At 40.1% G+C, this 16,271-nt stretch overlaps 1 protein-coding gene across 1 annotated transcript in view; it reads right to left on the bottom strand.

The window, feature by feature from the left end:
- Positions 1–292: 292 nt before the first annotated feature.
- The window catches only part of MAP3K1 (mitogen-activated protein kinase kinase kinase 1), a 102,725-nt gene continuing 86,746 nt past the window's right edge, over positions 293–16,271 (bottom strand). Inside the window, 6 exon segments of the mRNA XM_032775362.2 lie at positions 293–2,994; positions 4,392–4,523; positions 5,042–5,184; positions 7,462–7,593; positions 10,967–11,129; positions 15,430–15,582. Of these exon segments, the coding sequence (XP_032631253.1) occupies positions 2,845–2,994; positions 4,392–4,523; positions 5,042–5,184; positions 7,462–7,593; positions 10,967–11,129; positions 15,430–15,582 (873 nt within the window). The 3' untranslated portion in view covers positions 293–2,844.

Genomic DNA, 16,271 nt, shown 5'->3' with positions numbered 1-16,271 from the left:
GTAGTCATTGAATGAGATTGAAAAACTTCCTATGTTTGGATATTTTTGAAAATATAAAAAAAGATTCATGGAAAGGTCAGGTAAGTGAAAAAGGTTAAGTGATGCTGATTAGCTGGACTGTTCAATTCTTTGTCAAATAGCTGAGGAAAGTATAAGACCCTTTCTAAGGAGCCTGAAGTCTCTATATGCCTCACAGCGGCAGCAGGTGCTCTATACATCCGTGTATAAACGATGAAAATGTGCCAGAAGTGTTTGATTCAAAACAGCTGCATTATGATAAAGAGTAACAACATTTGTTCAAAATCTTTTATTTACTATAAAGACAAAAACACCAAAATAGGTACAAATTATACTATAAAATTGGTTCAACAGGGTAAAAACTTTTAATTAAAATATTTTGATATATTTAAAATAACAAAGGATACAACGAAGCCAAATTTTCTTAACCCAGAGATTTCTGTAAAATTTGCTTGCACAATAAGGTGCTAATAGAAGTTAGCCCTTAAGCCCTGGAAGTCTTAGGAATCAGTCACATAGCAAATATAATTTCATTGTGAAAGTGAACTTTGGTAGAAGAAAATCTATAGGACACCTGAGGTAGTAGAAATTGGAATAAACAGCAGTAGACGTTATTTACAACTTAAGTACCAAATAACATTAAGAACACAAAAATAATTACACAATACAATTTTCAGTCCAGCTTTGATCCAAAGAAAATAAGAATATTACATCACATCTGCATTTTAAAAACACCACAATTACCAGCAAGCCGAGGGAAATGCAAACAAACTCAAACAATATGCATTTGGACATCTAGAGGCAGTCTGAGTTTGAAATGTGGTAGGCATGGCGATCTACAAAGTAATACTGATTAGCTGAGGTTCATCAGTGTATACAGTTTACATTTCTGCCAGAAAAAGTACTAATCTGACAACTGATCTTCCAGTACATGAATTGGCAAGAGTGCACCCTTTAAAGCTTGCACATAAGAAAGACTTGGAAACAATCTTATTAGAATAATGAAGAATTCTAAGCAGTTAAAAAAAAAATGGAAGAAAAAGTCAAGTACAATACAGTTAGAGCTACCAAACTTCACATTTCGGTTTTTTTTTTTTTTTTTTTTTTAACTCTTCAAAGTTTGTCAATTTTCCAAAACAAAGGAATGTAAAATTTCAAAAAGAAATACACATTCATGTCTAATGAAACTGTTATTAGCATGAGCACTAGCATTCTTGTAAACTTATCTTAAACTTGTTTTACTTCCAATTTATGTTTTATGTACATTTTTAATGTACTACTATAGCTTATTTAGTTTGTCCTGAGTCTTTGAAAATAACCAATTCGATTTCAGTCCAGCAATTCAACTGGCTTCTGAAGAGTTAAAACTTGAACAGTTATTTAAAAATAAAAAATGGATTAAACACAATCAGTACTTGATTTAAAAAGACACCCTCCCATTAAAAAGCAAAAGAACAGCTGCCATTTCCCTTCAGAATTACATGCATCAGAATCTAAAAACCTGCCTTTAAAACCATTAAAAGATCTTTTTTTGAAAAAAGAAAAACACCTGTTTAAAAAACTCAAGTTTTGTACTACAGGTGAAGCTTTACATCAAATTTTGTCTTAACTTGCTTTTCAAGTCCAAGTTCATTTCTTGTTAAAATCAAGACTTTTTTTAGGGTAAGGTCATATTTTTAACAGATTTTCAAATTATGTAATCAGTTGCTACTGTAAATAGATGATGTATAGCAGAAGGAAAACAGCAGGTAAAACTTAGTATCAGTGGTGAACATGAATACAGTTTTGTTACACAGTAAGAGACTTGAATCCAGAGCCTGGTCCTGCTCCCACTTAAGTCACAGGCAAAAACTCCCATGGACTTTAATGGGAGCTACAGGCAGGGCTCTTGACATGAAACTTGTCTACACAGTTTACCAAAAGAAATTGTTACATGAAAATAGGCTCAAAAAACTAACATTTAACATGATCTGGGGTTACAAGTTTTTATGCACACAAATCTTCCTTTTTTAAAAAAAATACCTGCACTACGAGAGCCTGAAACTATCAGTTTTTTATTCCAGATTTCAAATAAACCTGTATTCTTCAATCAGAAGATATTCAGTGACATCTAGTTTGCACCTAGTTCTGAAGATTGTTTTAAAGATCACCTTTCCCTGAATGTAAAATAAAATGAAAGTATAGAACCATAACTTCAAAAAGGAAATTACAGGGCCAGCAGTAAATGCACAGTGAATCACAGCTGCCTTGTCACATTTTTCATGAAGGCAGAATATGGTTTTAAAAGTATTCATCCATGTTTGTATTTATTACTCCACTAAGAGAACATACTTTGTGAAATAAAAGGAATATATACAGAATTTCCTTTTTAGCCAGTGATAAAAAACTGAATGTAATTGCAGAACCCTCTGCTTATGACCACAATGTGAAATGGAACAGTGATTGCAATATTAAAATAGATCCTGAGCCCCTCAGCTGCTAATATTGCTGAAAAAGTGCTCCAAAAGAAAATAAAATCACTTATCTGCTAAACAATCATGCAGATTTAAAGAAAAATGTTTTCTTGTTCACCTTGAGCCAGATCTTTGAAAAGGCACAGTTTACATATTTCTTCACAAGCTGTGAAAGGTTGCATACTGAGCTTAGGTAAAGATCTCGATTTGTCAATCACATACTTAGGTAAGGATCCTCCACTGGCCTGAAATCCTTGATGTATAATTAAGACCAGTAGAATAATACATGCTGCGGTGCTAAACCGCACTGCAAGATGGGCATTGTTCTATATTCAGTAGCATCTTAAGTAAATCATAATTTTTACATAATTAGCTACCATGTAGTACGGAAGACTGGGTGTTTCAGCAGTTCCCGTGATGGGGGTCTGTCCTGAGGTTGAAGTTCTAAACACCGAAGGGTCACGTCTCTTAAACCAGGAGACAGATGTGAGGGGATTGACGGAGCAGTAGTTGCGCTAGCAATCTACAGACAGAAGAAAAATGTTTTTAGAAGTCATCAAGAGTTTTGATTTTTTTGACTCCATTTACTCCACTAGATGCTGGCTGGCTGGACAACTCCTCATTTCCAAAACCAGTTTCTCTACAGATTACGCAAGTGATTACAGTATAGAAAATCTGCTTTGGGCCTGACATCACTTTGGGATTTTCCTGACCTCAGTTAGCTGTGATGTCTGCTTTCCCAATATTCATGCCCTCTGCTGCTACTCTTAGTCTCAGTTCTCTCCTTGCATCCTCTTATAATTCTGTTTTTAGGAGAAGACTCCCTCGTACCCATCAGCTCAGAGAACTGGGAAATTCTCCTGCCAAGCTTATACTGTATAAGCATTATTCTGGCACACCACTTATCTGTGTTTAACTGGCATAATGCAAGGAGGCCTATGGATCTGGTGAGGGTTGGGTATCTGTAGTATACCCTCCCTCACAGTATCAGAGGGGTAGCCGTGTTAGTCTGGATCTGTAAAAGCAGCAGAGAATCCTGTGGCACCTTATAGACTAACAGACGTATTGGAGCATGAGCTTTCGTGGGTGAATACCCACACTTTGTTGGATGCACAGTGCCTTGCCAATGCATTTCAACCAAAACTTGGAAGCAGAACCAACAAGTCTGAAGTGTAGTTTACTCTGTTGATTCAATCCATAGCCTCTCTATATGAATGCCAGTTAGGGTTAACAAGGATGACAGTTGTGGTGATGTAGAACCATAGCTATCATTAACTAGACTGAGACCATCAACCAATTCATGTATGCCCTTGAACAACAGAGGTAATTGATTCTAATCAAGCCCTGGTAAATTGTAATCTGCGCATGATTACTGTTGTACTGGCTCATTTTATAGAAGTATTTTATTGTTTCATTTATGCATGCTATTCAACTAGATTATTTCTATTACGATTTTTAGAGGGTTTTTTTTTGAAAATTGAAGAATTAGGGGGAGGGATAAAGCAGGACCAATCCCTATATGGCCCCCTCAAGGACTGAACTCACAACCCTGGGTTTAGCAGGCCAATGCTCAAACCACTAAGCTGTCCCTCCCCTGCCACTCCTGCTTTGCTCCCCTAACTTCTGAGTGTATTCATATCTTAGTATAGTGCTCCTCTCTAGATGCTATTCTTGGGGGTGAACCATTTCAAAAAAAAAAAAAAAAAAAAAACAGAGGAAATAATTTGTAGCTAGAATGTAGCAGATGTACATTACTGTAGTATTTGTAATAAAAATTTTTATATAAAAAGGAAGCATTGTAATTATTATTATTCACTGTGTAACTTATTTCTTCCTAAAATCTACACTGTTATACATGAAATCAAGCACTAAAGTGCCAACATTTGCTCAACTTGTTTATAATACAACAAGGTATCTCACCTTAAATATCAAAGCAAGGTGATTGGAGTGCTTCTCAGCATTCCAAGGTGGTTTAGCACAAGCCATTTCTATAATAGCACAGCCAACACTCCATACATCACAGCTCCTACCATATTGCTGGCCCCGCAGTACCTACAAAAGAAAGATACACCAAGGCTTAAGCTAATTAATTCCATGCCACTAACACTACACATGCATTATTCTATACACATACAAGCCAAATCAAGTGCATTTTAATTATAATTTTGCATTAAGTGACTTAACAAGAGTATAAATATAAGGTATAAATATTGACAAGTTTTATCTATGTGTGAAGAACAACAACAACAACTAAAGGGCCTGGTCAAACAAAAAATTAGTGTCCTGTAATTAAGAAGGCTCAGTGGCCATTTACATGAAGGAACAATATGTCAAGATGTGGTCCATCTCAGGGTAACTGGAACAACCATCTGGGAAGGGAAAACACCAAGATAGCAACAAAACATGATATATTTACATAATTCCCATTTTTTATGACAATGAAGTTATATGAAGCTCTGCTTCACTTATGGATACTGTTTCAAAGAGTTTTCTGTTACCATTTTGCTGAATTATTTGCATAAAGCTCTCCCACACATCCCCCCGACAAAATTTTCCAAGTGGCTTCTTACCTCTGGTGCCATAAATGCAATCGTTCCCAACAACTGTCCCTGAAACTCTCCAGCACCAGTTCCCTTTGACGCCAACCTGGCTGCAGCTCCAAAATCAGCAATTCTTAACCTATGACCTGTGCTGTCAATTAGCAAATTGGCACCTGTCAACAGCATAACAGAAACACTGCTAGTTGGCTTTCTGTCAAAAACACAATGAGATACTTATCTGTATTAAAAAAGTACTAATGGTCTGACAAACCCATGAAAGCAAGGAGACAAGGAGCTAAGAACAGAATACTGCCCAGAACTGTCTAATAGTGGCTGATCTGTCTCCATTATGCTTAGATAACATGACACACGGTGGCCTGAGAATATGTGAGATAAAAGATTTTTGAAAAGCAGCATGAAGCCTCAGAAGTGGGGCAAATGTAAGAGTAGGAAGCAGAGTACAGCCCTAGAAGACGGTGGTGACTAGAACTTAATGAAGGCCTTATACAGCTACAGTAACTCCTCACTTAATGTTGTAGTTATGTTCCTGAAAAATGCCACTTTATGCTAAATGATGTTAAGCGAATTCAATTTCCCAATAAGAATTAATGTAAATAGGGGTGGGAGGGTAGGTTCCAGGGAATTTTTTTTCACCAGACAAAAGACATTATATACATATACAGTATAAGTTTTAAACAATCAGTTTAATATTGTACACAGCAATGGATGACCGTGATTGAGGTGGTGGAGTAGGACGGTGGAATATTTCCCAGGGAATGCCTTGCTGCTAAATGATGAACTAGCACTTGGCTGAAGCCTTAAGGGTTAATACACTGGTGTTAATGCAGCCTTACACTCTACAAGGCAGCATGGACTGAGGCAGGAGGGAAGAAACACAATAGGTGCAAGGCAGTAGCTGCAAACACTTCCCTGCAAAAACAACATGATGATGATCCCACGCTATCCAGCTGGAGCACACCACTCCCTCCTCCTGACAGCACATGCATGGCTACATAGGTGCTGACTCTCCAAAGTGCTGGGGGAGGGGGGGTGCATGCATGAGAGAGAGACACAGACAGACATGCATTGCCCCTTTTAAGTACTCTGACGCCCCTTCAAGTACGTTGCCCTTTTAAGCAGATCAGACAGGAAGCAACAGCTTCCAGCAAGCTCCCTCCTTTTTGTGCTTCTCCTCCCCTTTGTGGAGAGGGGGTACAGAATGGGGCTGGGAGGCAGGAGCAGGGGGACATTCTGATATCAGCACCCTTCTCCTACACCCTCCCCCAGCAAGCAGGAAGCTCTGGGGAGCAGCTCCAAGGCAGAGGGCAGGGCAGGAGCAGCCACAGCAGTGGGAGGCAGCTGCTGAGCCACATACCTTACAGGTAATTTAGGGGAGCTGATGCAGGGGGACTCCTGGCCCCCCGAGTTCTAATCCCCACAAGGAGGGGCTGCTCTTCCAGAGATTCCTGCAAAGAGCGGACAAAGCAGGCAGCTGCCAAAGGACATTATAAGGGAGCATTGTGCAACTTCAAACGAGCTTGTTCCCTAATAGATAAGCAACGAAACAACATTAACCGGGACAACGTTAAGTGAGGAGTTACTGCAGGAGCGGCACCAGGGTTTTTGGCGCCCTAGGCAGGGGTCCGTCCGCGCTCCCGATCGGCGGTAATTCGGCAGCGGGGGGTCCTTCCGCGCTCCCGGTCTTTGGGGCACTTCAGCGGCGGGTCCCGGAGCGAGTGAAGGGCCCGCCGCAGAATTGCCACCGAAGACCTGGAGCGCGGAAGGACTCCCCGCCGCCGAATTGCCGCCAAGGGCCTCAAGATGCCGCCCTCCCAAATCCTGGCGCCTTAGGCAATCGCCTAGGTTGCCTAAATGGAAGCGCCGGCCCTGAGTTACTGTTTATAAGATCTCCTATTAAGCTTACATCCTTTTATCTGAATGTAAGTGGCTCACATCCACTTGAAAATAACTCCAGAAAGAGGGGGCCAAAGAAAGCATTCCCTTGAAAATTGTTCTCACATCTTAAATGTGAATATAAACTGCCACAAGCCAGCCTGAAATCAGAGACAGGGATGTTCCTACTGGATCTTTACTGTACAGTTATATCAACATTAGTTGTAAGCAAAATTCTGTAGGTTTGGCCATTTTCCTTATCATAAGAACCAAAAATTTCAATGTTTGTCTGAATCCCTTACACCTACAAATTAAGCTGAGACCAAGAGCTCAAATTCTGAGATGCCCTGGGGCCAAATAAAGATCTAGAAAACAAACTGGTGACCAATAATGAAAAATGGAGAAAAGCTATCTGAACATTTTTGAACCTTCAAAAAGATTTGAGTTTGGTTTGATTTGCTTATGTTAGCTGAACCAATTTGTTCATCCCTAAATCAACCTTTTGCATCAGCAACTGTCTCCAATGTGTAAGGCAGGATATGTCAAAGAGTTCTTACCTTTGACATCTCTGTGGATAATCTGATTCTCATGGAGGTAAGAAAGGCCACGCAGCAGCTGTTCTGTGTAGTTAACAACAACTGATTCTTTGAAGGCTCCATATTTACTTAACAAATGAGCAACTGATCCCCCTGAAAGATAAATTGTTTATATTTTTTATCCAATATTTATACTCATGATTAGCAGTAGGCAGCTTTGGCTGCCATAATTGGACTAATTTTTTCTATGATTTTATTGGACACTAGTGACTCAATTTTTCAAAAATGCGTGCTGTACTGTATAAGCACAGAAATCTACCATGAGCACAGCTGTGCAGTTTCCAACTGCAACTCAGCACACATTTTAAAAAACCATTTGCCTTAAATATCCCTTTAAAAAGAGAAACTGAAAAAGCCTTAGAAAAGTTAGTGAGTTCTGTTGCTGATGGAAAGTAAACCTACAGATATTAATTCAATTTACTATACTAAGTTTCTCAAGAAGAGCAACAGTTTTAAAATACTGTTATTATAAATGGCGATGTTAGAACATAAACAAGCTTCTTATTCAGTGTTCCTCAGTGGACCTTAATTTTTCTTTTTCTTACCATTTATATATCTGTATTTAAATATTTAATATGCAACTTTTTTTTTTAATTTAACAGGAAAAATACAAAAAAGCAATTTTTTCTCCTTTGTTTTCTAAAGATAATATTTGCATGTCTCAAGTGTTCCTCTATCTACTCTTGATAACTACTCCTGAGGAAATTCTGTGCCACTGTGCATGTGCAGAATTCATGTGTCTTGCAGAATTTTATTTTTTTCTGCTGAAAATATTCTGCCCCAGAAGTGTTGCAGTTCTACCTTTCACGCACCAGAGGCCACTGTGGTGCCAACACAGACAACAGCATGAATGCAACAGGCTGGTCTGGTGCCACAGTGGCCTCTGGTGGTCAAGAGGTAGAACTGCAGCACTTCTGGGGCAGAATGCATTTTCTGTGAGGAAAAATTCTGTGCGCGCAGTGGCACAAAATTCCCCCAGAAGTAGAAGTTCATCACAGCACCTGACCCGTGGAGCCAAGTAAGGACAGAGTGGGGCATATGAGGTTTCTGGGGGGGTCACAGACTGGGGTTCAGAATGGCTAGTGGGGGAGACAGACTGGGTCTGGGCTCAGAAGCTAGTTGGGTCACAGCAGTGAGCCAGAGGCTGAATGGGAGTGGGATTGCCTGGGGACAGGGAAGGGCGGGGCTGCAGGGACCCATCATGATGGGTAGCGAGGAAAGGGGAAGATGTGCTTGACTGAATGGGAGAGTCTTGGGATCAGCCAGGGTCTGCAGAGGGAGGCTCCCCAACTCCCTAACAATCCTGCCCCTGCCCCCCCCCCCCAAAAAACAAAACAAAAACAACTTGTTCCATATTTCCCCCACCCACACCCTAAAAACCTCCAGGTTCACTCCAGGCTCCTTCCCTCTCCCTCAGCTCCTCCATTATCCCTGACACCCCCAAGCCTTCGCACTGCTTCTGATGAGTGCAGGAAATACAGTTGTGTATTGTAATTTAAATAAATTATTCAAAGTTCTGTATTAATATGCCTAATCCCTTTGCCAAAAAAAATTACCAGATTTTTTTTTTTAGATCTGTATTGTTACAGATATACTTGCTGATAGATATTTTGAAATAAATTGCCAAAATAATTGAAACTGGCATGATTATATTGTGTTATTTTAACAAAAAATACACAGAATTTTAAAATATTGTGCGCAGAATTCCCCCAGGAGAATATTATTACCTGGACATCAGTAAAATGTGAGGAGCATTTCTGACATTATCTATACCATATACTACATTTTAATAAAATCAAACTTTTTAGACTTGAGAGTTCTTCTTCTCTTGCATGTTTTTCACTCTGCTGGTGTTTCAGGAAAGTGTTTTCTGCGCCATTACATTCAGTGATACTCACTTGAGGTTTGTATGTTAGATGGCTGATAATACTGAGTAGTCTACCAGGATACATAACTGTTGAAGAAGATACAATGCTCTCTTTCATGGTCTCCTTATTTGTCATTACAGATACCACTCCATAAGTGTTTGGATTTTGAATAACTACAAGACACGTTTCTACTGAACTGTACTGGTAAACCCCTATTTTAGAAAACTCACTTTAACCTAAACTGTCTTTGGGGCCCTCTCCAGCCTGGTAGGGCATTACTGTATTTTTCCTGACTGAAACATAGTTTTATAAAAATGTTGAGCATCCAAGCAGCTCTAGCAAAGATTTTTTTTAAAAATAATTCACTCTGAATTTGATATGACGCGGTTGAAAAAAAAATATTTTAAACTGCATCAATCTAAGGTCTGCATCCCTGGAGCACGTAACTTCTCCCCAGTTTGAGCAGTTGAACAACAGATCTTTCCTTGATATAGCCACCTCATGATTTTTTGAGATGTGATGTGCCATGTTTAAGATTTAGTACACCTTTTTTGCATGCAATTTCCCAGTCTAATTTTCTTTTTGGAGGGTGGGGAGAGGGAGGAGAGAGTACATGGAGATTAAAAAAAAGAAAATCTGAAACTATTCAGCCCACAGAACTTATAAGTCTCTTGAACTAACAACTGTGCACATGTGCTTGGCACACGTGCTGAAGTGTTCACCTGTGAGCATCAAGCCAGTTTCTATTGCACATTCTTAGTATGGAATTTTCAAATGTACATTTGTTAAATCAGTGGTTCTCAAACTGTGAGAGTCAGGGCCCCAAAGTGGGTCATGACCCCATTTTAATGGGGTTGCCAGTGCTAGTCTTAGATTGCTAGGACACAGGGCTTCAGCTTTGGCCTCCCTACCCAGAACAGGAGGGCTCAGACTCCCTCCTACCCCCAGCCGGCAGGGCTTGGGTAAGCTCGGGCTTCGGTCCCCTCTCCTGGAGTCATGTAGTAAATTTTGTTAGAAGAGGGTCACAGTGAGGTTTGAGAACCGCTGTATTAAATCAAACCCACTCTTTCCCCTAAAACAAAAACAGAATAATTGTCTCTCAGTAAGGACTACATCACTACTAACTTAAAACGTCATCTGCTTTAGCCCCATTCATAAAGTGTGGGTAGAATTTTTTCCACAGCAAGAAATCCCTCCCACCTACACATGCACTCCTGTAATTCAGGAACAGGTGAAAGGATTTTTGGTCAAACTTCCCAAATAAAATTCACCTTAAACATGGAAAAGTTCAGGTAAAAAAAAGTGAGTATTTTGGAAAAAGATACCAGTACGATCACTTGAAGACACAAGAGATACTGTTTTGCAACCTAAAATACTGCTGGCTATTGGTGCCTACAACTATACTAATAAATGTGCAAAGTGCAGTTATTCATTAAAATATATTAGTGCAGAAAGACACAAATTGTAACGCTCATTTAACACAGTGTAAACCCGGGAAAATGGAGAATTACTTTCTTCCTAGAAGAGGAACAGATGTGCATTTGCTTTTTATTCCAGAAGGTTGGTTCCCCTTTTGCTATGTACAGAATGCTGTTTACCTGCCATCCATTCTATAAAGAGATTATAGTTGCTCTTCTCACATGTAGCACCCAACATTCGAATGATATTAGGATGGTTCAGATGACTCATCATCCTTATCTCTTCTCTCAATGCTTCGACTACCTCTTCCTGCTCAGATGATGTGTTCCTGACATACGTCACCTATTTCACAAAAACATTTAAATTTTATCTTAGATAATAGTTTTGAATTTAATGTCATAGTTTCATAGAATCATAGAATATGAGGGTTGGAAGAGACCTCAGGAGGTCATCTATAGTCCAACCCCCTCCTCAAAGAAGGACCAACCCCAACTAAATCATCCCAGCCAGGGCTTTGTCAAACTGGGCCTTAAAAACATCTCAGGACCGAGATTCCACCACCTCCCTAGGTAACCCATTCCAATGCTTCACCACCCTCGTAATGAAATAATTTTTTCCTAATATCCAACCTAGATCTCCCCACGAGGGCTGAGCTCCATCCTCTTTGGAACCCCCTTTCAGGTAGTTGAAAGCAGCTATCAAATCCCCGCTCATTCTTCTCTTCTGCAGACTAAACAATGCCAGTTCCTTCAGCCTCTCCTCGTAAGTCATGTGCCTCAGCCCCCTAATCATTTTCATTGTCCTCTGCTGGACTCTCTCCAATTTGTCCACATCCCTTCTGCAGTGGGGGGCCCAAAACTGGATGCAATACTCCAGATGTGGCCTCACTAGTGCCAAATAGTGGGGAATAATCACTTCCCTTGTTCTTCTGGCAATACTCCTCCTAATGCAGCCCAATATGCATTAGCCTTCTTGGCAACCAGGGCACACTGTTGACTCATATCCAGCTTTTTGTCCACTGTAATCCCTAGGTCCTTTTCTGCAGAACTGCGGCTTAGCTAGTCGGTCCCCAGCCTGTAGCAGTGCATGGGATTCTTCTATACTAAGTGTAGGACTCTGTATTTGTCCTTGTTGAACCTCATCAGATTTATTTTGGCCCAATCCTCCAATTTATCTAGGTCACTCTGGATCCTATCCCTACCTTCCAGCGTATCTACCTCTCCTCCCAGCTTAGTGTAACCTGTGAACTTGCTGAGCGTGCAATCCATCCCATCATCCAGATCATTACTGAAGATGTTGACCAAAACTGGCCCCAGGACCGACCCCTGGGGCACTCCTCTTGATTCCGTTTGCATTTCCTTAACTGTTAATTTGGTTTTGGCATCTTAGATCCACCAGATTAATGGGTTTGCATGCCTCATTCTGTAGAGCCTCAAATATTGATGCCTTTCTGCTTCTACTCACTGTCCAGAACTCTGCATGTTCTGTGTCTTAAATCTTTTGAGTCCCTTTTGGTGGCAAGATCTGTAGGGATGTAACTCCAAGGCTGCTTGCAGCAATCATTCTCCTGGTATCTTTGCACATTAAACTATTCTGACTATAAAAAGAAGCCCAGACCATTCCAAATTCTTGGGAATCACAAATCAATATTATAGACCTTTAACTCACGCTGCGTGGAGAAAACAAATGCTGCTACAGTAAAAAGAAAATAAAAAAAGACTGTCTACATTAACACAGCAAAAATTGAAAAAACAGGGTTTGTGGGGGTCTGAGTCTACATTTAGTTTGTAGATTCCTTTCAAAACAGATAAAATTAGAGTGTCATTTATGGGCAGCACTTCCCTCTCCAGTCATGTTCAGGTGGGAAAATGCCAGTAACAGGAGTTCTCTAAAAGCAGAACCTTTGTGATGGAGTAGTCATGCAGCATGCCTTGTGAATTCTCACCAATATGCAGCAGTCAACAACAGTTGGGGCCCACACCTCCCCAATGAATCGTAGGATCACATCTGCCTTTTTCATGGTGGCTCAGTCATCCTGTGATTCATTAATACAACCAGGTCTTTCTCCTCTGTTGTTTCAAACTGATGAGACCCCATCTTACAGCAGAGATTCTTGTTCATTAGTCCTGAAGGATCATATTTTCCAAGGCACCTAAAGATGCAGATAGGTGCCTTTGAAAATCCCAGTGGTTGCCTGTCATTGATTTCAATGAGAGTTAGGCACCTAACCTAGTTAGGTGCTTTCAAAAATCCCATTAGGCGCCTATCTGCATCTCTCAGTGCCTGAATACCTTTGAAAATTTGGCCCTAAGTGCATGCACCTTGCACTTTGGATTATATTTCATCCCATTTCTATTACTTCAGTCCTCAAGGTCATCAATTCTTCCCGTTTCATATTCTGCTCATCCTCTGTGTTGATGCTTTTTAACTTTGTGAGCCAATGCTGAGACAAAAAGAGGGGAATCTATAAGCAACTGGGAACGTGAAACAATTTCAAGTACAATGCTTGGAGCAGTGGTTGTTGGACATAGAGAGTGTCTCAACAATTAACTGTTCTAAAGTGCTTAGAGGACTCTGGAGTCTCAGAATGTAAATGCTACAAAGTGAAGCACTGCAGATACTACAGCAAATGAAATATCTTTATAAAAGAGGTATTGTTGTCTATTCAGTTGACCACTGGACTAGGATAATAGGAGAGATGGGTTTTAGCCTTGGCTCTGTCACTAACTGTATGACCTCGTGCATTTCGCTTGTGATATGAGCTTCAGAAGTGCTGAGCATTTCAGCTTCAATTGAAGTCATCTCTGCTGATTAGGCCTGAAATACTTTGTTAGTCTCTCCTCCTCTGTGAAATGGTACATGTAACTACCATCTTTCCACATCAGTTTATTGTAAGGATTAATTAATGTTTGCAATGTACCTTACAGGAGACTATTCAAATTTTCAGTATTAGTACTATTGACTGTGTCAGGAAAAGGGCAAGAATCAGAGGGAATCATTTGGTTTTGATAGAATCCGCAAGTGGTCTAGATTCAGAAAGCGAGTTCTTTAAAAGATATAAATCAAGAGAAACACCTACATAAACCTGAGTGGGGGGAGAAGGGAAACAAGATGAGAAAACCAGGAAGGACTTCTGGGTTCTCCCTGAATGGATTCTGAGTAATGAAAGGTTAGTTACCAGTAACTGTTTAAATATATTGTGTCTGCAGATCAACAATGCAGGAGTCTTAGAACCCTTTCAAAGGAGTAAACTCTTGAGGACATATGTGAATGCTCCTTGAATCCACAACTCTGGAAGGGAAGGTATGAAAGACCCCATCTCCTCTTCCTCTCTCTCCAATTCCAGAAACATCTTTTTAATCTCTGCAGAAGTAGGTGGAGGGAAGGCCTAAGGCTCTGAAAACTATGCTGGCATTTAAGTCCTGACTACTGCAGTAAAAGTAACCTGCTATTTCAGATCCATGGAGAGGCCCTATTACCCTAGGACACTCTGGAATCAGAGTAGGCCAAATGTGCTGGGACATGACTGAAATTGATCCTCGGTTCTCAATCCTTACTAGATTTGAAAGGACAGTATCTTGCAAGGAAGTCTCCCTATGCCGTTGCTTCCTCTTTGTTCTCTAAGAGGAGTTGCACAGGAGTTGAAGGATTTAGAGCCCTTCACAGACCTGACATCCACTCAGAAGAGAGAGGTCTGAGGACACTGGATCTGAAGACTTGAAAGTCTTTGAATCTGTATGTCTTAGATTATTCTCTGACTGATCTCAGAACTTAAGAGTCAGAGTTTATGGCTAAAAGGGATGACCAGATCATCTTGTCTGACCTTCCGTATATCACAGACCACTAAACACCACCTAGCCACCTTAATATCAAGCCCGACGCCCAAACTTTAAAGCCTCACAGACCTGAAACACCTTCAGCAGAAGATCTCTGCTGAGGTCTAGCAGCTCCTAAATCCTTCTCTATAAAGGAGCTCTTGCATTTGTGGCTCCTCTCTCATACAGACTGTCATCCAAGTATTTTCCGTATTGAGGATCCTGGTCCAACCCAGATAACTCTGTGGGTTATAAGAATCACCTCTTAAACAACATCATCTTCTCCATAGCATACGAGTCCTTTGTGGGCAAAATCCTAACCACTAGAGAAAGAATAGTTCAACGATTATACTAACAACTATCCAGTGAATATGGCCTAGACCGGGAGTCGAGATCTGGGTTCTATTCTCAATTCTGTCACTGACTTGCTGAGTAAACTTGGTCGAGACAAAAAAGTATTTAAAAATCTACAGAAGAAAAGAGCTATATAAATTCAAACTATTAATTTTTCTTTTAAGTGAGGAAGAACCTATCTAAATGTAACATTCACACCATACAGAGGAATGGGTGGCTTCTGTAACCACAGATGAAGATAGAGATGATTTGGAGAACTGGGCAACTTTTAATTTTCAGGATTCTAGAATAAAGCATCAGAAGGAGTAAGCAATGGCTCACAATACAGGGCACTGTGGATCTGCAGAGAATGTCATGAAGGGCGAACATTATTACAAACTGCTCCAAGTAAATACATCTTTATTCAGTTTCTTTCCCTCTGTTTATTTAGTCATTAAACTTCTAGACAATACTCACTGAAGTAGAGCATATACCTGTTTCACCGCCATTAATGTCCCAGTTCCTACATCTTGAGCTTGATAACAGGATGAAAATGCTCCAAGGCCTATTTGCTGACCTTTGAGCCATTCCGCATCTTCTCTGTAATGGTGTTTTGCTTTGGTGTGTCCAGGCAGTGTTTCCAGTGTCTGCAAATTTAATTAAGAATTAAGATTAACTAGCTAAAAACTTAAAGTGCCTATATGAAAATTATGACTTTTAAAGTGAATTAGAGACAACAGTCTGATCCTTTATCAATTAATTTTCCTAAATCACCCTTAAGTTTGAGTTCACTAAACCAGACAGCATGGGATTACTAATACCAAACATGGGAATGGCCCTTGTTTAGTAATAGGATCTCTCAACTGCAAAGAGAAAACAAATTCTTAAGTATTCAGAAAACTAGTCAGCTTATATAGAGATGGTAGCTGACTATAACACTACAAGCTGCAAGAACCCACTTCCAGTGTATTCCAGTAACTGTCTTTTTGAAAAGTAAATTAAATTATCTATTTTTAAATGTTAATTTGTTTTCAAACTAATTCTGTGTTTAATAAAATGCATCTTAAAATTTAGATACAAGCTGAGAGAAAGGGCCTGAAATACTCAAATTCACATATTACTCTTCCCTCATTATTATTACATAGCACTTAGACTGTGGCTACACTTACATTTTTGCAGCGCTGGTAGTTACAGCTGTGGTCGTACAGCTGTGTACGGCCAGCGCTGCAGTGTGTCCACACTGACAGCGACCAGCGCTGCAGTGTGTCCACACTTGCACCAGTTGCAGCGCTGTTGTGAGTGGTGCATTGTGGGCAGCTATCCCACAGAGCACCTC

The sequence above is a fragment of the Chelonoidis abingdonii genome, chromosome 6 (genome assembly GCF_003597395.2).
Source record: "Chelonoidis abingdonii isolate Lonesome George chromosome 6, CheloAbing_2.0, whole genome shotgun sequence".
Classification (NCBI taxonomy): domain Eukaryota; kingdom Metazoa; phylum Chordata; order Testudines; family Testudinidae; genus Chelonoidis; species Chelonoidis abingdonii.
Note: the sequence above shows the minus strand (reverse complement) of the source record. Positions and strands in the feature narration are given on the sequence as shown.